At 41.0% G+C, this 22,713-nt stretch overlaps 1 protein-coding gene across 2 annotated transcripts in view; it reads left to right on the top strand.

The window, feature by feature from the left end:
- Nucleotides 1-22,713, top strand: part of FMN1 (formin 1) — a 310,736-nt gene that overhangs the window by 117,509 nt on the left and 170,514 nt on the right. For both annotated transcript variants that reach the window (XM_045900408.3, XM_064570714.1), the window contains exon 6: nucleotides 13,185-13,272. In XM_045900408.3, the coding sequence (XP_045756364.1) occupies nucleotides 13,185-13,272 (88 nt within the window). The remainder of the gene's footprint in view (nucleotides 1-13,184; nucleotides 13,273-22,713) is intronic.

Here is a 22,713-nt window from a genome sequence, read left to right as displayed (position 1 = left end):
TTTGTTTTTCAGAGTCCATCGTCTCTCATGGTTCGTCTACCCCTCAGATTTCCCCCCCTTCATTCTTCCCCTCCTGCTACCTTCTTCTTTTTGTTCTCTTAACATATATTGCATTATTTGTTTCAGAGGTACAGATCTGGGATTCAACAGTCTTGCACAATTCACAGTGCTTACCAGAGCACATACCCTCCCCAGTGTCTATCATCCAGTCACCCCATCCCTCTCACCCCACCCCCCACTCCAGCAACCCTCAGTTTGTTTCCTGAGATTAAGAATTCCTCATATCAGTGAGGTCATATGATACATGTGTCTCTGTTTGACTTATTTCGCTCAGCATAATACCCTCCAGTTCCATCCACATTGTTGCAAATGGCAAGATTTCATTCCTTTTGATGGCTGCATAATATTCCATTGTATATATATATACACCACATCTTCTTTATCCATTCATCTGTCGATGGACATCTTGGCTCTTTCCACAGTTTGGCTATTGTGGACATTGCTGCTATAAACATCGGGGTGCACGTACCCTTTCAGATCCCTACTTTTGTATCTTTGGGGTAAATACCCAGTAGTGCAATTGCTGGATCATATGGTAGCTCTATTTTCAACTTTTTGAGGAACCTCCATACTGTTTTCCAGAGTGGCTGTACCAGCTTGCATTCCCACCAACAGTGTAGGAGGGTTCCCCTTTCTCCGCATCCCCGCCAACATCTGTCATTTCCTGACTTGTTAATTTTAGCCATTCTGACTGGTGTGAGGTGGTATCTCATTGAGGTTTTGATTTGGATTTCCCTGATGCCGAGTGATGTGGAGCACTTTTTCATGTGTCTGTTGGCCATTTGGATGTCTTCTTTGGAAAAATGTCTGTTCATGTCTTCTGCCCATTTCTTGATTGGATTCTTTGTTCTTTGGGTGTTGAGTTTGATGAGTTCTTTATAGATTTTGGATACTAGGCCTTTATCTGATCTGTCATTTGCAAATATCTTCTCCCATTCTGTCGGTTGTCTTTTGGTTTTGTGGACTGTTTCCTTTGCTTTGCAAAAGCTTTTTATCTTGATGAAGTCCCAATAGTTCATTTTTGCCCTTGCTTCCCTTGACTTTGGCGATGTTTCTAGGAAGAAGTTGCTGCAGCTGAGGTCGAAGAGGTTGCTGCCTGTGTTCTCCTTTAGGATTTTGATGGACTCCTGTCTCACATTGAGGTCTTTCAACCATTTGGAGTCTATTTTTGTGTGTGGTGTAAGGAAATGGTCCAGTTTCCTTCTTCTGCATGGGGCTATCCAATTTTCCCAACATCATTTGTTGAAGAGACTGTCTTTTTTCCATTGGACATTCTTTCCTGCTTTGTCGAAGATTAGTTGGCCGTAGAGTTGAGGGTCCATTTCTGGGCTCTCTATTCTGTTCCATTGATCTATGTGCCTATTTTTGTGCCAGTACCATACTGTCTTGATGATGACAGCTTTGTAATAGAGCTGGAAGTCCGGAATTGTGATGCCGCCAGCTTTGCTTTTCTTTTTCAACATTCCTCTGGCTATTCGGGGTCTTTTCTGGTTCCATGCAAATTTTAGGATTATTTGTTCCATTTCTTTGAAAAAAGTGGATGGTACTTTGATGGGGATTGCATTGAATGTGTAGATTGCTCTAGGTAGCATTGACATCTTCACAATATTTATTCTTCCAATCCATGAGCATGGCACGTTTTTCCATTTCTTTGTGTCTTCCTCAATTTCTTTCATGAGTATTTTATAGTTTTCTGAGTACAGATCCTTTGCCTCTTTGGTTAGATTTATTCCTAGGTATCTTATGGTTTTGGGTGCAATTGTAAATGGGGTCGACTCCTTAATTTCTCTTTCTTCTGTCTTGTTGTTGGTGTATAGGAATGCCACTGACTTCTGTACATTGATTTTATATCCTGCCACTTTACTGAATTCCTGTATGAGTTCTAGCGGTTTTGGGGTGGAGTCTTTGGGGTTTTCCACAAAAAGTATCATATCATCTGCAAAGAGTGAGAGTTTGACTTCTTCTTTGCCGATTTGGATGCCTTTTATTTCTTTTTGTTGTCTGATTGCTGTGGCTAGGACTTCCAATACTATGTTGAATGGCAGTGGTGATAGTGGACATCCCTGCCACATTCCTGACCTTAGGGGGAAAGCTCTCAGTTTTTCCCCATTGAGAATGATATTTGCTGTAGGTTTTTCAGAGATGGCTTTTATGATATTGAGGTATGTACCCTCTATCCCTACACTCTGAAGAGTTTGATCAAGAAAGGATGCTGTACTTTGTCAAATGCTTTTTCTGCATCTATTGAGAGGATCATATGATTCTTGTTCCTTCTTTTGTTGATGTATTGTATCACGTTGATTGATTTGCAGATGTTGAACCAACCTTGCAGCCCAGGGATAAATCCCACTTGGTCATGGTGAATAATCCTTTTAATGTACTGTTGGATCCTATTGGCTAGTATTTTGGTGAGAATTTTTGCATCCATGTTCATCAGGGATATTGGTCTGTAATTCTCCTTTTTGATGGGGTCTTTGTCTGGTTTTGGGATCAAGGTAATGCTGGCCTCATAAAACGAGTTTGGAAGTTTTCCTTCCATTTCTATTTTTTGGAATAGTTTCAGAAGAATAGGTATTAATTCTTCTTGAAATGTTTGGTAGAATTCCCCTGGGAAGCCATCTGGCCCTGGGCTTTTGTTTTTTGGGAGATTTTTGATGAGTGCTTCAATTTCCTTAGTGGTTATAGGTCTGTTCAGGTTTTCTATTTCCTCCTGGTTCAGTTTTGGTAGTTGATACATCTCTAGGAATGCATCCATTTCTTCCAGGTTATCTAATTTGCTGGCGTAGAGTTGCTCATAATATGTTCTTATAATTGTTTGTATTTCTTTGGTGTTGGTTGTGATCTCTCCTTTTTCATTCATGATTTTGTTGATTTGGGTCATTTCTCTTTTCTTTTTGATAAGTCTGGCCAGGGGTTTTTCAATCTTGTTAATTCTTTCAAAGAACCAGCTCCTAGTTTCGTTGATCTGTTCTACTGTTCTTTTAGTTTCTATTTCATTGATTTCTGCTCTGATCTTTATTATTTCTCTTCTCCTACTGGGTTTAGGCTTTACTTGCTGTTCTTTCTCCAGCTCCTTTAGGTGTAGGGTTAGGTTGTGTACTTGAGACCTTTCTTGTTTCTTGAGAAAGGCTTGTATTGCTATATACTTTCCTCTTAGGACTAGAAAGCAGTCATTCTTGACTGGGCACATACCTTCAGGAGACGGAGAGGGACAGGGGCACATTTCTAGCTGGTTAGTCCAAAAAACTCTGGGAATTGGGGATTGTATAAACATACATGCATATATGTCAGATATTGTGCTAAGTGCCAATGAGAGTGAACAACAGAATATGTTCATTTGAGGTCACCTGACTCCAGAGTGTGGCCCCTGGGGCAGCAGCATATGTATTACCTGGGAACTTACTAGAAATATAAGGCCCTCAGGCCCTGTGTTAGTTTCCTGGGCCTTCCTCAACATACCGCGTGACTAAAAACAACACAAATATATTGTCTCATAGTTCTGGAGACTAGGAGTCTGAAATCAAGGTATTGGAAAGAGCCATCCTCCCAGTGAAACCGGTAGGGGAATCCTTCACCTCTTCCCATCTGCTGGTGGCTTGCTGGCAATCATTGGCATTCCTTGGCATGCAGCATCGTAATTCCATTCTCTGCCTTTGTCATCACTTGGCATTTTCCCTCCGTGTCTCTGTGCCTTCCCATGGCCATCTTCTTATGAGGACACCAGCCACATTGGATTAGGGGCCCATCCGACTCCAGTGTGACCTCATCTGTGTTAATTACACCTGCAGTAATCCCATTTCCAAATAAGGTCACATTCGGAGGTATTGGAGATGAGGACTTCAACCTATCTTTTGTAAAAGGAATACAGTTCAATCCCAAACTGAATCTCATTCCTAGTGGATGAGAATCTATATTTTTAACAAGGTCCCTGGTAATTCACATGCACGCTAAACTTCTAGAGGATATCCCACAAATTCTTAATTGCCTTATACTATAGACAGTTTTCTATAGGCAACTGCATGCAGGCTTTGCCTACAGTTTGTAGAAGTATGTAGGATCCCCACCCCATGCAATCCCATGCAATTTAGGAATGACTGAAAGAAAGCTTTCACCCTTCTCCTCAGTGCTAGGTCCAGTGGGGAGAGAAGGGGAAGAGAAGGAACATTTCCTCTACTTGTTTTGATAGCCATGCAGATTGCTTGTTGGGATGGGATTTTAAAGTAGGATTATAAATACAGAAATTTAAAAACAATAAAACATGACTTAAAGCTCCATGCCTCTGGTATATCTTGAGTGGTGAGCCACTGTACTCCCATCCCTCCTAAAACAGAGAGTAAATAAATTCTCCACCCAGCTGTTAAAGGCCGAGTTATACATATGGAATAAGTTCCTGGCCTTGGGAGGGTTTGAGCCATGATGGTTGGAGGCCACCTGAGGGCATGGAATTGAATTTTCTTGGGTTATCCTGTTGTTATTAATATCTGTCACAAAGAGAGTCCCTCTTTCGTCTCACTCTTGGACCACCGTAGCTTAGCATGCACACCATCAGTTTAAAAGGCAAAGTCTTGGACAGTTGGGCCTGTGTTTTGTTTTGGTTTGGTTTTGTGTTTTACTAGAGGTTGGATCTCTTCATAGTCTCCTGTTTTCTTTTTTCATTTTCCTTCTGCCACATAGCCCTCTGTCTAGTTGCTTCTCCCCAGGTCAGCTGTCAGTGGCTTAGCATTGTTTCATGTTTGTTACAGCCAAGCACCCCTGAAGGGGCCCTGAGCTCTCAGAGACGATAGGATGGTGTTTCTCACCTGTACCTCTGTGTGGCGGTCCTTTGGCCCAGCCTGAAGACAGGGCAATGAATGCACGGATGTCTCTTGGTCATTTTCTCTCCTGAATCTCTGATCAGTGGGAAAATGCATGTGATTTTGTTTTGACACAAAAACTTCCAAACCACCAGAATTATCTCCTGCCCATATTCCTGCCCCCCTTCACCCCATGGTGCCCCCGACCCTGTCCCAGCCCCGGCCTTCACCTGCTGTGGTCTTCTCTCCATTTGCTTTCTGAACAGAATTCGCTGGTCTGAAAACCAATAAAAGGGCTTTTCTGTCTCATCAGTAAGGGTATGGGATGCCAAATATGTTCTCAGACGCAAGACAGGATGACAATTCACCTTTTCACATTTCTTGGTGAAAAGCCTAAATCCTTAAAGTAAACTTCATCTGAGCAATTTTATGTGTCCCCAAAAATAAGGCCATGGAAGAGATTCAGACCTAGCAGTCTGACAGAACAGTGAAGCTTAGTTTTCCTTGAAACATTTAGCGGGACAGATAATCAGGCTGTGTGTGGAAAGCTTATTTTAATGGCCTCATCAGGCCAGTTGACAGACGCCACTACCCAGAAGCCTATCTGGCCATTGCTGACCCATCAGCTTGTTTGTACCAAGTCAGGTGACACTTCATAATATGGCACCATGGAGCCAGCCAACCGACTCCTCTGGCGGTGATGCCAAAGAGCGGCAGGGGGTAGAACACAGGAGACGGGACAAGGAACCTGAGTCAGCATTTATTTTCCTGGGCACCTGCCAAGAAACAGTTGCATGTTTCCAAGGAAGCGCTCCCTCTCCCTGAGGAGAGAGAGAGAGCAAGATGATAGCCAGCTCTGGTCTTGCCGGTCCCCTCCAGCTGGCCCTTGCTCCTTGGCATCGGCTGGGAGGAGGAGTCGCTTACCTGTCTCACCTCCAGTCACTGCCACACTAGAAATGGCAGGGAGGGCACAAGAACAGAAAGTGGGATTGTGTCCGTTGTTTTGTCCCATGAATTTTTTTTTTTAAATTTTGTGTATAAGGCCTGCATCCATGGGGTATTATGCTTCATGGCCTTGTATTATCTTGTATCACTTCTTAGAATTCCCTTGGGAAATTCTCACTCTTTCTTCCAAATTAGATTTCTATTAATTACAAAGTAAGAATTTGCAGTTTGGTGCTGGAGGGGTTGCGAGTGGGTGACAGTTCAGTAAAGGAGCACTAAAGCTAAGGGTTCCATGTTATACCCTATCTCGTCCGCAGAAGATGCTGCTCTCCAATCCAGCTGGTCGGGACTCCACACGAATTTATATTTGTGATTCGGACGTATCCAGAGCAGGTTTTCAGCTTGACTATCAGAGCTTGTAGCCTGTAGGATAGGTTCATCAATTTCTAAGTCTCTAACGTAGGGTTCTGTCTGCCTACCTGCTTAGTCCACAAGAATGTCTTTGAGGTAAATGCAACAGTCCTTATGAAAGCATCTGGATCCCTTTGGCAGCCAGTGGCTTAGAAAAGCAAGGGATTCCTGTCAATGAGACAAGCTGCCTTTTTATTAGTAGTGCATGGGCTTTATACCAGCCTCTTAATGTCTGTGGTTTTGCCAAAGAATGGCGGTCAGTGAGTACTGATATGAAGCATAAGCCAAAGATCACCAGTCTGAGGGCACAAAAATAGAAATAATGTTTTTTTAGAATTTTGCTTTGGAGAGGCAGATTGTCTCCTTTCTGCGTACTCTCCACCGTCTTCAGTTTTCCTTGAGAGAGGCAAACCACGGACTCATTTCTTCTAGAGTCGAACATGACTCACGCATGGATATTTGAAATATATCCTTGTCACGTAAGGAAATATCTGCCCATATCTGTGGATCCTTCATTTATTTGTTTGTTTTTGGTGGAGGGAGGGTGATTCAGATAGGAAAGGCTGCAACTTTAACATGTCTTTATTTGCCTAAAGTGCCTGGGAGATGTTTGTTGGCAATAACATATGTGGCTGTATTTAACTAGATATGGCGCCTGTTCTATGATAAAACCAACTTCACTGAAGATGGGAATCTTATGACTGAAACTGAGAAATTTCAAATGTGAGGACTAAGCCAAAGAACAGAGTACCTACCTGATCTGGCACAGGTTTGATTGTGTTTGATGTCCAGTGAAGGTGTAGGTGGGGAAATTCATCATCTTCAGGTTCAGACAGGGAAGGCTCCCTGGAAGAACAGGGCTTCTGTAATTCTCTTAATTTTGTAGCTCTACCGAATTCACTTGGCCAAGTATGCTATTCAGACCATTTATTTTTATTTTTACTTCTGGCCACGTCTGCCAAGCTCGGGCAGAAAGCTGAAATATATGTGGATTTTATGTAGATGTGAAAAATCCCACTGGGCCTGGCAGGAGTTCTTTCTCAGTCTGTCTGGCAAGACTTTTCTAGCTGAGTAGTCAGGGTGTGTTTTTTTTCCAGTGTAGCAAATCTGTCTTCCCATTTCTGTCTTAATTCTTATTCAAAGAGGCAGGTTCTTCTAAAAATCTGCATATGTAAGAAATAATAATCATTTGGATACACCAGCTCAAGGTGCAGATTAGGCAGTGTGGGATGTTGGCCTGCCTATCCCCTCTCGGAAAGGCATTGCAAGAGCTCCTTAGGCAACGTAATAGTACGCGTGTGTGACTGCCCTAATCCAGCATGCGACGGGGGTCTGGAAAGGCTTCGCCTTAAACTAGGCATGTCTAATAGGGTTTAACACAACCTGTGAATTTGCCCCTGCACAAGGTCAGCTTGTAGGTCAGTGGAATGCTGCACAAATTGCATTCTCCTCCAGACTGTAATTATACCTAGGAGAAAGCTATGTGCTGCCAAGTTCAGCTGACTCCAGATAAGACCAAGATAAACTGAGGGCTTGCTAACATTTCTTAAAAACTGATTTTCAAAGATTTGATAGAAAGCATCTCTTGTTTAAAAAAAAATAATAAATGACCGTCTTAAGGTTTGTGAAGGAGCTTTGTGTAGAGGATGGTGAGACCAGCTATTGTCTGCCTTCCTTGGGAGCAAAAAAAAGATTATTTGAAATGGAAGCATGAGGAATTTGAGTCAGACATTAAGTCAAACTCGCTGGTGCCAGAAGTTACTTAATACTAGAAAATGATTTTGAGGATTATGACAAATCAAGTAATATGTACATGAGGATAAAGAAGAATGAAAATGGGCATTGAGAGTAGTCATAGAATAGGAATAGGATTAAAAGTTTAGGCTGTGTTTGATGAGAGAAAATGGCTCTAAATATGTGTGCATTGTATGAAGATAACCTTAATAATTTCTGAAAGTATGACCTCCTTGTAAAGTAAGGTCCATCTTTAATTTCTGGGCTTACCCAAAGGCAGAAGTTTAAGTTAGACAACATTTGCAAGTTTCTTCAATGCTAAGGGTAAATGATCCTCAAGCCCACTTCAACTAGTGTATGCACTGCATGAGCAGACTTTTACAGGTACTCATACTGTCTCATAAATATTCTCCGAAGTATCTTTCTTGAACAGCATGGGGTAAGCACTGATTTCCTAAGAGCCTGCCTGGGGAGGAAGTCACATCGGGAACTTCAAGGCATCATTCTGCCTACTGGCTCCACATACACATGGAAAACCATTTGTTTGACACTCACATTATGAAGCTATGGACTAATAAAGTTGGGAAGCCTACCAGTATCCACAATCAAATGCAGTGCCTTGGCTTCAAGGTTGTCAGCCATCTGAAAGCCCCTGCTGCTCATTTGTCCTAATGCCTGGAAGAGCCAGTAGTCGTGCAGGATGGAAAGAGTCCCTCTCTATATGGCTAAGCACAACATGATTCAAGGTGACGTTTAGTGGCTCATGGTCTGCAGAGCTTATCATCTCTCAAATCTCCTTCACGGAATAGTTTTCTGAACGTGCGACCTGGATTTTTGTTTCAGGAGAAGGGCACTGAATGTCACTTTGGGGAGCTCTCAGGTTACCCAGAGGAAGACTGGGCCCCAAACAGCCACCTCCTTCAAAACCCCCATTTTCAGTGAGTCCTGCCTCATATACGAAGGGCATATACAGAGGGTCATATACGAGAAACAATTAGAATCTCTTTATATTCCACTGATCCCTGTTAATAACTCCCTTGTATCAGACTTATTTATAGGAGTTTCCCCTTTAAACTAGTCTTTGAACTCCCACTGAGCAATGATATATATATAGATATATCTATATATCTATATCTATATCTATAAATCTTTACACCCTTTGCAGTACTACCCCAACACAGGAGTTTGCATGTTGGCGTTTTGTTGAATTGGACAGACTACATTTCAGCATTGATGTAAGGATGAGCCAGGGAAGGTCTAGAAATAGAAGGCTGGTCTCCTGACTTTTCTCTTAACAACTAGTTGCCAGACTATGATGCTGATGACTCTTCATAGCTGGCCAAGAGGCTGTGGCAGCTCAGCATGCTAAAGCTAAAAGTGGGGGAAAGGATCGTTGTATTTATGGCTGTAGTCCTTAGTTGTATTTGTATTTCTACTTAGATTGTTACATTGTTGGGAACCTTTGACTTGGGCCGGACAACTTTTAAAAATTGTTAAAATGGCACAGGATAATAACAACCAGCAGGCTTAAAGAATGGGTTGGTGCTGATGAATTAAATTGTTTAATGAATAAATGTTTCAATAAAACCTTTGTATTTTAAATCCTGTGGCTATTTTTAAAAATGTATTGGTTTAATTTCCTACTATGAAAAGGGCAATGAAATATCTGACAACCTCAGGAACATTAAGGTTCTAAAAATTTTCCAGATAATCATTATGGTTACCAGTCCACACTTTTCAGTAATGCAAATATGGAAGGAGTAGATGATTGAGTTTGCTTTCTTCCAAGCCCAGGATATATTAGAGAAGCTAGTGGATGGGGGAGAATAAACACCTAATAGTAGTTTATCTTCTTGTCATGTGTTCTTTCTCTTTAGAGAAGAATTTTTGAAGTTCACTTTATCCATCTAAGAGTTACCTTACCAAGAATGCATATAGTGCAATAAAAGAAAAACAAGGGAAATTTTCAGTTAATAGAGGGTTCTATACAAATTGGACCTGGTTATTTGAAACTTGAGCATGATTCTAAAAAGTTATTTTAAAAACAATGTTATAATTATTGGTTGATAGATGCAAAGAAAACATTTGACAAAATTCAACAACCATATATGATAAAAACTATCAACAAAATGGGTAGAAAAGGACCATAGCTCGACATAATAAAGGCCACATACGACAAGCCCCCAGCTAACATCATACTCAAGGCTGAAAAGCTGAAAGCTTTTCCTCTAAGATCAGGATCAAGACAAGGATGCCCTCCCTTGCCACTTTTATTCAACATAGTACTGGAAGAACTATCCAGAGGAATTAGGCAAGAAAAAGAAATAAAAGGCATCCATTACAGCAAGGAAGAAGTAAAACTGTCACTATTTACAGATAACCTTAATTTATATATGGAAAACCCTGAAGACTCTACCTCAAAACTGTTAGAACTAATAAATGAATTCAGTGAAGTTTCAGGGTATGAAATAGAGAAAAATCTGTTGCATTTCTATATACTAGCAGTAAATGATCCCAGAAATTAATAATCCCATTTACAGTTGTATCAAAAAGAATAAAGTATCTAGGAATACATTTAAATAAGGAGGTAAGAGACAGACCTGTATACTGAAAAGTTTAAGACACTGATGAAAGAAAGGCACAATTATTTTTTTTTAAAGATTTTATTTATTTATTTGACAGAGAGACACAGCGAGGGAGGGAACACAGGCAGGGGGAGTGGGAGAGGGAGAAGCAGGCTTCCCGTGGAGTAGGGAGCCCGATGCGGGGCTCTATCCCAGGACCCTGGGATCATGACCTGAGCCGAAGGCAGACGCTTAACGACTGAGCCACCCAGGCACCCCAGAAAGGCACAGTTAAATGGAAATATACTCTGTGCTTATGGATTGGAAGAATTAATATTGTCAAAATATCTGTACTACCCAAAGCAATGTACAGGTTCAGTGCAATCCCTATCAAAGTTCCAATGTAATTTTTTTCAAAGAAATAGAACAAATAATCCTAAAATGTGTATGAAACCACGAAAGACCTCAAATAGCCAAAGCAATCTTGAGAAAGAAAAACAAAGCCAAAGTGATTTTCTTAGATAACTAAGCTCTACAGACTTCACAAGGGCAAGCAAAGACTTGATCTGTCTGGGTCACCTCTGTATCCTCAGAGTCCAAAGTTGTGTCAGGCACATAAAAGAGTTACAGCAGGTATTTGTTGAATGAATGAATGAATGAATGAACGAATGGCTGAATATTTACATGAAACTTACGTGGTTTTTCTTAATTTTGTATTGGACTTTAAAAATCATTTCATTTTAAATTTGTGTTCTCAATCTAAGAGAAAGCCAGAAATTGCATTTTTAAAGAAACTATTTGATTATATATAATCTCTTTCTCTTTTGCTTTCATATAAAAAAAAATTAAAAGACCAAGTACCTACCTTCTTATTTATTTTAAAAACTCTTGAAATTCTGTATCCCCCAAGAATCTTTAAGACTAATGTTGAGGGGCGCCTGGGTGGCTCAGATGGTTAAGCGTCTGCCTTCAGCTCAGGTCATGATCCGGGGGTCCTGGGATCGAGCCCCACATCGGGCTCCTGACTCAGCGGGGAGTCTGCTTCTTCCTCTCCCTCTGCCTCTCCCACTGCTCATGCTCTCTCTCTCTCTCTGTATCTCTGTGTCTCAAATGAATAAATAAAATCTTTAAAAAAAAAAAAGACTAATGTTGAAATTATTAAACACATTGGACTAAAAAATCAGATTTTCTTTTATCTTCATGAAAGCTTGGTATTTACTGTATTTTAGGTTTAATAGTTATATAAAAGTAGCCATTCTGAGCAGGGAAAGGAAAGATAAAGGGCTGGCTATAACTGATTCAGGACTGACTGATAGATTGGTGATTAGACAATCTTGGAACAAACTCCGTTATTCCTTATTGTTCAACCAGCAAGCAACTCAGCTAGTTTAGTACCAATATAAATGCAATATTTCTTACTGTATCTTCACTATATTTTGGTAAGTTTCTAAGTACCTAGGTGGAAGGAGAAACAAAGCTGTTTAGTTTCATTTGTATTTTACCCAGCAAAGTGCACTAAAAAACTTAAGATTTGGTGATATTCTGTGTGCATTCCCTATTGATTTTTGTAGCTGTGTCACATGAGAGAAAAGATCATTTTTTTTCCCTTAGTGGCCACTGTGTGATGTGTTAGAAGGAACTGATTTGGCTTACTAGGTTTAGAGAAACCAAAACTATGAAGAGCTCTCTTTCCATAATTGGCAATGAGGTATTTGGAGTTTATAAGAAGACTGTAAAGTTTTGACATATCTATATTATTATAAAAGAACAATTTTAAGCAATTAAAATTAAGGCTTAATGTACAAAGTATTATATTGTTTATATTAAAAATAGCACAAATATGAAGCCACTCAATTCTCCAAGAATTTCCAAGACAGGAAAATTTTATTTAAATAATCTGTGTTAAGAATATATTATACGAGGGGTGCCTGGGTGGCTCAGTTGGTTAAGCGACTGCCTTCGGCTCAGGTCATGATCCTGGAGTCCTGGGATCGAGTCCCACATCGGGCTCCCTGCTCAGCAGGGAGTCTGCTTCTCCCTCTGACCCTCCCCCCTCTCAGGCTCTATCTCATTGTCTCTCTCAGATAAATAAATAAAATCTTTAAAAAATATATATATTATACGAGTGCTTTACATATATTATGTCCTGTAATTTTTAGAATAAGTGTACAGATTAAATATAGTCAGCCCTATTCCATGATGAAGAAATTGGCCTTTTCCAAGGCTGCATCACTGGTAGACAGCTGAGTTGAGATCACGCTGATCTTTCCCCTAAACCACTGGGCAGACGACACAGCCAAAAAGACTGGAGGCTCTGAAGTGACCTAAGAAGTAGCAATACAGAAATGTGCCAATGATAAGTGGAAAGTTGGATATAAAATGTACATATGTTGCAATTAGAGTTAATAAGTGTTTGAATAAAAAGATCGGAGTACAGTACATAAAGATTTTTGTGCTTGTATTAGATGGGCAGAGTTTGGGGTGGTGTTTTTCCTTTATCTTCTAAAATATCTATAGTTGTAGATAAGTCACTTTCAAATTAAAGTATCATTAAAATAGAGTGACTGTAGCATCAGTTTAGTTCATCAGAGTATCTAAAAATCTTAATGCTTTTGATATGCTTCTGAAAGATTGTATGGTCATTTGAGCTTGTATTGATTTTATTTTTAAATTCCAGATCATCAAGTTATTGGATGGAAAACGATCTCAAACTGTGGGAATCTTGATATCTAGTTTGCATTTAGAAATGAAGGATATCCAACAGGGTAAGTCTTCTCCATCACTTTTTTTTCCCCAACTTTAACATTTTTCAACATTTTATCATGAAATTTCAAGCATATAAATGATTAGAATGCCATAATAAATCCCATGTACCCAATATCCAGCTACAAAACCACCAATCCACTCTTGTTTCATCTGAAATACTCTCCCTCACTAGCTAGACTATTTTAAAGCAAATACTAGACATTTTATAATTCATCTGTTAAAAATGTCAGGACACTGATAAAAAGTTAAGGATGCTTTTTCAAGCATAATTCCAGAGCAATTGTCATGCATTTAAAAACATTTATAATAATTTTTCAGTATTATCATATACATAGTTCTAATTTCCCTGATTGGACATTCACTAATTCATCCATTTGTTTATAATTAGTTCGAAGATCCAGACAACTTTCATGCATTGCCTTTGTTGGGTGTCTCCCAGTTTTCTTTTAATCTAGAAGTTTCTGTACTCCATGCTATTTCCTTTTTTCCTTTGTAATTAATTTTTTTAAGACACCAGGTCATTTGTCCTGTGGAGTTTCCCACATTTTAGATTTTCTGATTGCATTGCTGTTTTCATTTATTATGTTTTTCTGTCCCCTGTGGTTCCTTAGGTAAACAGTTTGATCTACAGACTTGATCCCAGTAGGGGAAGAATACTTCATAAATGCTATTGCATATTGTATCAAGAAATACATAATATCTATTTGTTTCTTTATGTTGTTAGTGGACACTAAAGATCTTTGCCTAGATTCATTATTTCATTAGAAGTTTACAAAATAATGATACACCGACTCCATCATTTCTCTTCATTAGCTGGAATACTTCTATGGTGAAACACCTTGCTTCTTCGTCTACTTGGTTATGTCATTGTTTCTTAATCCCTTCTTTTTGTCAAATGATGCTATTTCAACTTGATTATCTTTGGCTCAGTTCGAAATAGAACATTTAAAAAAAGGAAATTTTACTTACATATATTTTTCTTAGTCTCTAGAAAAAGAGATCAAAAACTATCTTACCTTTTTGAAATCTGTGTCTTGCATGAAAACAATACTCCCCTTTCTCAGTAATCAATTAAATATAAATCCTTATTTTGACATGTCATTGATAATATTTTCTGAGTAGTAATACAATCTCCCATAGATGGTTTCAGTCGAATTCAGCATGGGCTTAACAGTGGATACTCTCTCAGACCTCATTGCCCTTCAGGTTTTTACTCTGTGCTGCCTCAAGGTTGTTTTACCCAGGTGCACAGCAGAAGACTTGCAGAGGTCCTGAACCAAAAGACACCAAGATATACACACTAACGGTTTAAAATTTTGCTTTATTGCAAACATAAAAAAAACTCCCCATAAAACTAAAGATATTGTGAATTAGCTGATGGTCACAGAGGATGCAAACAAGCTGTCTATAACACTTTAGCTTAATTAAGTGGAACTAAATATATAAGGATGAATATTAAACCTCAAAAAATGTTGCAGCAGGGGATTTGAATTTGGCCAGGGGCAGCCAAAGGGATCCACCATCAAAATATGGGAAAGGGATTCTTCAGTGATTTTTCGGAGCTAGATTTTCTAGAAAAATTGAGTTTCTGGTAAATTCAAACCAGGGAACTGTGACGTGACACAGGAAAGGAAAAATGAAAGAAACGAAACACATAAATCAGCAGGACAGCTGATTGTCTTTTGTCAAAGAGATGAGCTCTTTTGATGTAGTCTGAGTTTGGAAAGGAATTCTCCAGCTCTAGCGGCAGAGTGGTATCCTAAGCAACACCACTCCTCCGAAGTTTGGTGGAAACCCAGGTATGCCCGGTTTCATCACCATGATGTGCAGCACTGTGGATACGAGTCTTCATAATGGCGGCAGCACCTGAGACTCGATTCAGTTCTTTTTGGGCACATCGCACTGTAGTGTATCAGGCTGCCGTGTGACGGGAGTCCTTCCAGCCGTGTGGTATTCCAGTTACCAACTCCGGACTATCAACCTCCTTCCCATGGCACCCCAGCCTCGTTGGAGCGAATGTTCACTGTGAGTGAGCTGAGAGATTAGTCCCCCCACACCTTTTCCAGTACTCTCCTCTAGACAAGAGCGTGCTCACCTGAAGCCGTAGCGAATTTACATGTCCGCGTTGGAAATGTCGTAACATCGCAGATTTCTCGGACTCGTGGGCACCATTTTAGTTCTTTCTCCTGTTCCAAGCACCTCCGTTCCCCACCACTGAGTTGGCTCCTAAGTTCTTAAAAAAAAAAAAAAAAAAGTCACCTCTATTCCATGTCTTCATTTAGTAATGCATTCCAGATGAATAGAACCCAAGCTTAATTTTGCTTTAGAATCATGTGACTGACACTGGCATCCGAAGGTCACTTAGGAGCCCAAGCTGTGTCAGTTACATTTCGTGCTGCGTCTGTGTCTGGTCGTGAATGGAATGCACTTGGCCTTGTGTTGTCATCCTGATGAAAGGACTCGCTGTACTGCTGTTGGCCCAGAGCGCATATTTGGATGCGAGAGGGGCTGCAGTGAGCCCCGCCTGGGGCTGACCAGCTGGGAGCCAGGCAAGGCCGCCCAGCACATCAGCCCGGGTGAAATGACCCCGGTGCCGAGGCTGTTCTTCAGCCTGTGGTCATACGGTCATCACTGTCAGTGCCCAAAGACAGACGCACTGACTTGCATTTCCCAAACTCACAAGGAGCTGATGTATAAACCAGAAAGCGAACGTAGTCACTACATTCAAAGTCACTACGTTCAAGTCACTACGTACAAAGTCACTACGTCCAAAGTCACTACGTACAATACAAAAGAATTTTCCTTTGTCATGATGAAACTATTTATCATGTCGGTTCATCGTTGCATCCCTATCACTTGCCTCTCCTCTCACTGTGTATTTGTTGATGCTCTTTTCCCCCTTGCTGGGATGACAGCGTGGTCGCCTTGATAATAGTTTTGGGTATGTCCGTTCACATACGTTACCTCCCATAGCTGGATAATCCACTTTTTTCCTGGTTCAACTCTTAAAAAGCAACCTTGTCATCCTCCTTTGTAAAGGTGGTCACTTTTCTCTTGTCCACGAGACACTGCCTTTGATGTCTATTCAAGAAGTGGAATTTTGAAGCTCTGTACCTCCAGGTCTTACAGATAGCAAGTTTGCTCCTTTATGCCCTGTTGTGTTTTTTTTTTTTTCCTAAGAATTTCTCTGATAATTAAACCTTGTTTACAACTAATTGGGCTAACATATCACATATAAAAGCCACTCGTTTTTTCTTTAAAATTTAATTTGATTTAAAAAAATAGACTGAACCTTAGAATAGATGGAATCAGAATGTCATGCATCCCACTCCAGTGCATTTGGGCAAAACTTTCTTCCTTTCCTCCTGCCTTCCCGCCTTCCCTCCCTCAGGAAACATGGATTGAATGCCAGTTCTGTACCAGGCACCATGAGCACCCCAACACATAAGATCCAGACTCTCACATTCTCAGGAGTGCGCATGATGGTGGGAGAGACGTACAAAGCAGCCCAAGGCAACAGTAGAGTTGCCCTTGAAATAACAGAGAGGCATATCTTGACTCCTCCTGTGAAACTTAAGATGAGTCTTAGAAGATGAAACAGTGGTCATCACATGCAGGACAGAAGGCATGTGAAGAGGAGGCCTGCTAGGATATATAGATGACGCGTGACTGTGGGCTGTTTCAGGGCCTAGGGCTAGAAAGGCAAGTGGCATCCAGACCCGGAGGGGCCCTGAACATCATACAAACTTTAGACATTATCCCTTGAGTAACCGGGAGACACGATTTAAGAGTGTCAATGCTGTGATCCAAGTCCGAATACAGAATACCTCTCAGGCTGTGGAAGACAGGCCTCCAAGGCCTTGCGTGCTCTGGCCCTAGCCGGTACCTCCAACTTCACTTGGTCGTGCTTGCTTCCTGTCTCCCTGCATGCTAACCACAGCAGTCCTCCTTGACTCCTTAAAAAGGCCAAGTTCTTTTCTTCTCCTGTGTCTCTGAAAGTGTAGCACTTTGTGAGCAGCATTTCACATTCCCTCTGTTTGAAATGCTTTTCCACCCCACTAGAGCGAGCTCCTTTTCTTTGCTAGGTTTTGGCATAGAGGACGCCTCAGAGACCCTCCTGAATGTAAGCTACCTAAATCAATTCTCTTCTATTCTACCCAGCACTTAATACTTCATTTGTTGCTCTACTTATGTTTCCATTTACACCCATCACCAGAGTATAAGTTCCAAGAGGGAGATTGCTCAGTGCTGTGTCCCTAGCACCTTGCAGTGTGCCTGGCACCTGGGTGATGATCTTCAAGGATCTGTTGAATGGAGAGACAGAAATCATATCAAAGGTTGATAAATCTGTTAGAAAGGGATTGTGATGACTGAGATAATAAATGGTGAAGGCCAGAACTAAGGCTGTGTCTATAGAAATATAGGGGAGACCACATCCAAGGACTATTTGGAGAGAGAATTCCTCCATTTAGCCACATCAGAGGCAAGCAGTGATGGAGAAGAAGTCTTTATGCACCTTGGATTTCTGGCTTCAACAAGAATGTATATAATGAATGGTACTAAAACATAAACAGAAAGATAGGAGAAAAAGCATAGGTAAAAGCAGGAAGATCAATTCTGTTTTAGGATTTGAGTCTGAAACAACTGGAGATATTGAAGCTAACGTGTTCAATGAGCATCTGAAAAGTCTAGCCTGATGCGAAGTAGGTAGGGCTCTGTTGGAGATAAAACATCGCCAAAAAGGTATCTGTTTCTCTCTACCCAAGATGATGCTGGATATCTTGTAGAAGAAAGCCAAGTCCCTAAATGGACCGAAGTTTAAAGCACTGCATGACTCACGGCAGGACCTTGGTTGTGGCGGGGGAAGAATGGTTTCAGGAGACTGACCATAATCCCCACAGCACTTGTATTTGGTCCAGGAGAGACTCTGAATAAGTGATTTACTTCTTGCTGGCTTTCCATCTGCTAAACTTGATGACTTGTATTTAAAAGCATTTTGGCATCCTTGGACACAGCGACTGCCTACATGATTGCAAATTAGTGTTTTCATTCCACATTAGTGATTTCCTCTCATTCTTTTCCCAGGGGAGATGGAAAATTGCTGTTGACTGTTCTTGACATAAACCTCTGTATGCCTTGCAACAGACGAGGTGCCAGAAACCTCCTGGCATTCATTTGGAATTTCCCGTACACTCACAATTTGTATTTATAATATTTAATCTAACATCAAAATAAAACATTTTTCAGCTTAGTTCCTACCAGCCCAGAATCTCAGTTTGGGAGTTCGGTTGCATCAAAGACTATCTTTCTGTTTAGGAATCTCAGATCAAAATGTGAGAGGATGCCAGTTAGTTATGTGCCGGGAAGATCTGAGAATGTTCACTCGCCTTTGCTCCCTTTTACCTAATAATTTCTAGACATCGCTGTCAAGGCTAATGCCAGGTGGCTAAAACAGAATGAATTTTACCAGGCCTCTGAAATTCACCATGAATCGTCTAGGATTTTCCTGAGGAACGTTCTAAGTCTAGCCCAGAAGACCCTATACTGAAGGCATGTGGTCTCCGAAATTTTTATGGTGCACCCCTACCTGTAAAAAGATTTGGGACCTGCTTCTTAACTGTGTTCTCTTAAACATGTATATCATGTAAACAAACGTGTGACAGAACTAATATTCACATTATAAAGCACATGCCAAAATATGAACTCAAGTGAGACTAATATTATTTGTAAATGTCTTGCTAATTTTAATTTTGATGGCTTTGGGTTCTCATTGGCTAATATCTCACGGCTCAATATATCAATAGGGTGCAGCTCACTATTAACAATAGTGTATCTAAATCTGCATTTCAAATAGTCCCTTGATAAATTCTCTTATAATTTATGGAGATCAATGTCTTGGCAAATCTGATTCAACTATCCTTGCTCTTTAACTCCTTCCACACCTGCTGGAGAACTTGAACTGGCAGTCAAAGTGTCTGCTCTGCCATTTTCTTATTGTAGGTGGATTATCTTCTGGGGTTTCCCTGCAGGAATCTTTGGAAGCCAACTTGTTTATTTTGTCAAGTTTAGTTTAGTTAAAACCAGATTTTAGAATCAGAAAACTTCATTTATTTGGGCCCCCCCAAATCGGAGGATGTTGAAAGCAAAAGAGCAAGTGAGGATGCCATGTAAGGAATTTACAAAGGGGACATGTGCTCCTTACCTGCGGACCTACTGAATGAAGGTGCCAGGGTCAATCAACTTATTAAATACTGAGAGAGCTCAATTTTTAAAAAAGATGGCTCGATGAATCAAAACAATAGCTCCGATCCTTCCGTTCCCTTCCTACCTTTTCCTTCCTCCTCCTGAGTCTAAAACACCTGAGCGGCAGGGTTCCCACCCACCTCTTTCTGAACCAGAACCACGGTACATTCCTTCACTCACCAAGCTGAGTCCAGAAAGCACAGGGTGGCAATTCTTTGTACTTTACCTTCAGGCAACTGGCTGAGACCATCCAATCTGCCTGGAATGTAATTTTGGCTTAAAAGAACCAGAACTAATGGAAGAACAGAAGCAGCTTAACCCAAACTGTTTCTCATTCCACTGCCCTACAGAGAATAGAGGGGATGACGGAGGTGAGGTTTTGGGAATTCTCTGCCTGTGCCCTTCTTTGAGGTTTGAACCATGGACAATTTTAATTGCACCTGTAAAATGGCACCATGGGCACCTTGAGGGATGCATAGTAATGCTTGCACTCGGGTGAGAATTGGGAGTTTTGCTTTATAAGATTGAGCGACTGACGGGGTGCCTGGGTGGCTCAGTTGTTAAGCGTCTGCCTTTGGCTCAGGTCATGATCTCAGGGTCCTGGGATCGAGCCCTGCATCTGGCTCCCTGCTCAGTGGGAAGCCTGCTTCTCCCTCTCCTTCTCCCCCTGCTTGTGTTCCCTCTCTTGCTGTGTCTCTGTCTGTCAAATAAATAGATAAAATCTTTAAAAAAAAAAAAAAAGATTGAGCAACTGTGAGTGTTTGGAACAGATTAGATAAGTGTCCCTTTTGGGACTGTTGTTTCTTCCACCTTCCAGCCAGTTCCTGCTCACTGTGTCATCTACACTTGCCTCCTATTTCCATCAAAGCCCAAATTAAGGTCTTTACCAACTAACATGCCACGCTAGCAGGCATTTGGCAATGTAGGGAAGACTGTACATACGGTTCCTTGATAATTCTTGTTCTTTATGGGTCTGGAGGCAACTTTTGTTTGTGTTTCTTCATGCTCTGTGCCTTTGCTTCGCTTTTTAGTCTGCTCTGGCATGCAGTATAAAATTGCACTTATTCATATCTTTTCAGGAAAATTAGACTTTATATTACTCTAGAGTTTATTTTCTTTTTATATTTACATTTTCTGTTTTTTAAAAAAGATTTTATTTATTTGGCAGAGAGAGAGCATAAGTGGGGAAGAGCAGCAGACAGAGGGGGAGAGAGAAGCAGACTCCCCGCTGAGCAGGGAGGCCAATGGGGGGCTCGATCCCAGGACCCCGGGGTCATGACCTGAACAGAAGGCAGATGCCCAACTGACTGAGCCACCCAGATACCCCTATATTTACATTTTCTTTTAAGATGATGCCTTTTCAGTTTCCACGTTTCTATTTTTTAGAAATTTTTTTGCTATGATTTTAACTGCAATACTGATTATTTTGAATAACTGCAAATAGCTGACAAAGATTAAAGTTGGGATTGTTTTATTATGCATATTGAGATAGCATATTAGAAATGAATTAAGTTTAAGTGATAAATAATGGTGAGGTTATGGATGTCTATAATAAACAAATGAAATTTTTGTAGCATGGGCTATATATGGTTCCCACTAGGAGGCTGCTGATGAATGTAAAAAGCATGCAATGCCATTTAGAGACAAGTGTCAATATAGGCTATTGTGGGTAGCTGGTTCACTAATTTTTTCATTTGTTTTTTTATGAGGGTGAGGATTTTAGGTGGAGTGATTATTTATAGCCCAACACTTACAAAGGATAAAAGAAGTGCAATCAGGGGCGCCTGGGTAGCTCAGTTGATTGAGCGCCCAACTCTTGGTTTCTGCTCAGGTCATGATCTTGTGGGTCCTGGGATCCAGCCCTGGGCATCGGACTCCACAATCAACAGGGAGTCTGTTTGAGATTCTCTCTCTCTCTCTGCCCCTCCCCCCACTCACATGCGTGTGCACATTCTCCCCCCCCTCCAATAAATAAATAAATCTTAAAAAAAAAAAAGAAGTGCAATCATAGTCCAGTAAATCTGATTATGGAGCTGAGCTTGGGAAATCAGGCTGTGTGACTTCATGCATTAGTTTCATCATCTGTAAAACCAGGGACAGCAATAGCACCCATCTCCTACAATTAAATGTAAAACACTTAGAACAACACAGGAAGCCCCCAATAAATGCAGCAATTAATTTATTAAGTATTCACCCCCCAGTAACGTCTGCCTACTATACCCACCCTCTGGTGTAGTAGACAGAGATTATTTTAAGCTGCTTTATAATTGGTGTCCTTAGCATTTCATGTGGATAGGTGTATAGAGCTAGGCTTTGTCTGAACCTCTATCCGCACAGGTGGGCCTGGTGCTAGAGGCAGAGTATAGTGGCCAGTAGGGAAAAGGAAGGCATATTGACAGTGGCGAAGAGACCTAGTTCCAGAGCACTCAGTGGAGGCAAGTTCTCCCCCCTCCACCCTGCTCCCTGCCAGGCCCCCTTCTTTCCACCTCGTGCCCAGTTTTATCATGAATTTGGTCATCCCTCTCCGTGATGGCCTCGTTGTTATGAGGTAAGCCTGTGGGGAAATGTTCCTGCTGTACCTTTCCTCAGCTCTCAGATTCTACCGCTGCCTCATTCCTTGACCCCACATCCTTGCCTTTTCCTTGGTAGAGGTCAGGGTAGTTGATCTGTGGGAGTGTTGAGGGATAGGTTACCTGAGAGTTTTAAAAACCCAAAGCCTTCTTTGATACGGTCCCCGTTTCATTCTCTTTCCCTTACAAGTTGAATTATTTAGCAAGCCCTAAGAATGTCAGTCATTTGGGCAAAACAGCCAAGTTTTACATTGGCCATTTGGAAGTTAACATTGTTAAGAAAATAATCTCTACTAATAGAGTCAAATAATCCTATTAATCTTTGCTTTCACGGGCTGAGAATAAATCTAGTCCATTTGCAAACAATTATTATACACCCACTTTGTGCAAGATGTTCCCGTCAACTACTTATTGAAGGAAATGCAAGGAGGCATAAACTGGGCTGCAGAGAGGTCACACCTTGGAAGCCAGATTGATTTTGGCTAATCTAACAGACTGAGGAGGGTGCCTTTCCTTCTTGCCCAGAGGTGCTCCTTTGGTCGAAAAGAACAGCTCCTTTAAGTAATTGCTTGTTTCTTACTAATTAGAAGCCCACTGGACAGCAAGCACAGTCATTTTTGGTTTATT

This window comes from Mirounga angustirostris, unplaced genomic scaffold (genome assembly GCF_029215605.1).
Source record: "Mirounga angustirostris isolate CCGP_5_RB_7025 unplaced genomic scaffold, mMirAng1.0.hap1 SCAF_9, whole genome shotgun sequence".
Lineage (NCBI taxonomy): Eukaryota > Metazoa > Chordata > Mammalia > Carnivora > Phocidae > Mirounga > Mirounga angustirostris.
The sequence above is the reverse complement of the archived record's forward strand: the minus strand, read 5'-3'. Positions and strand labels throughout refer to the sequence as shown.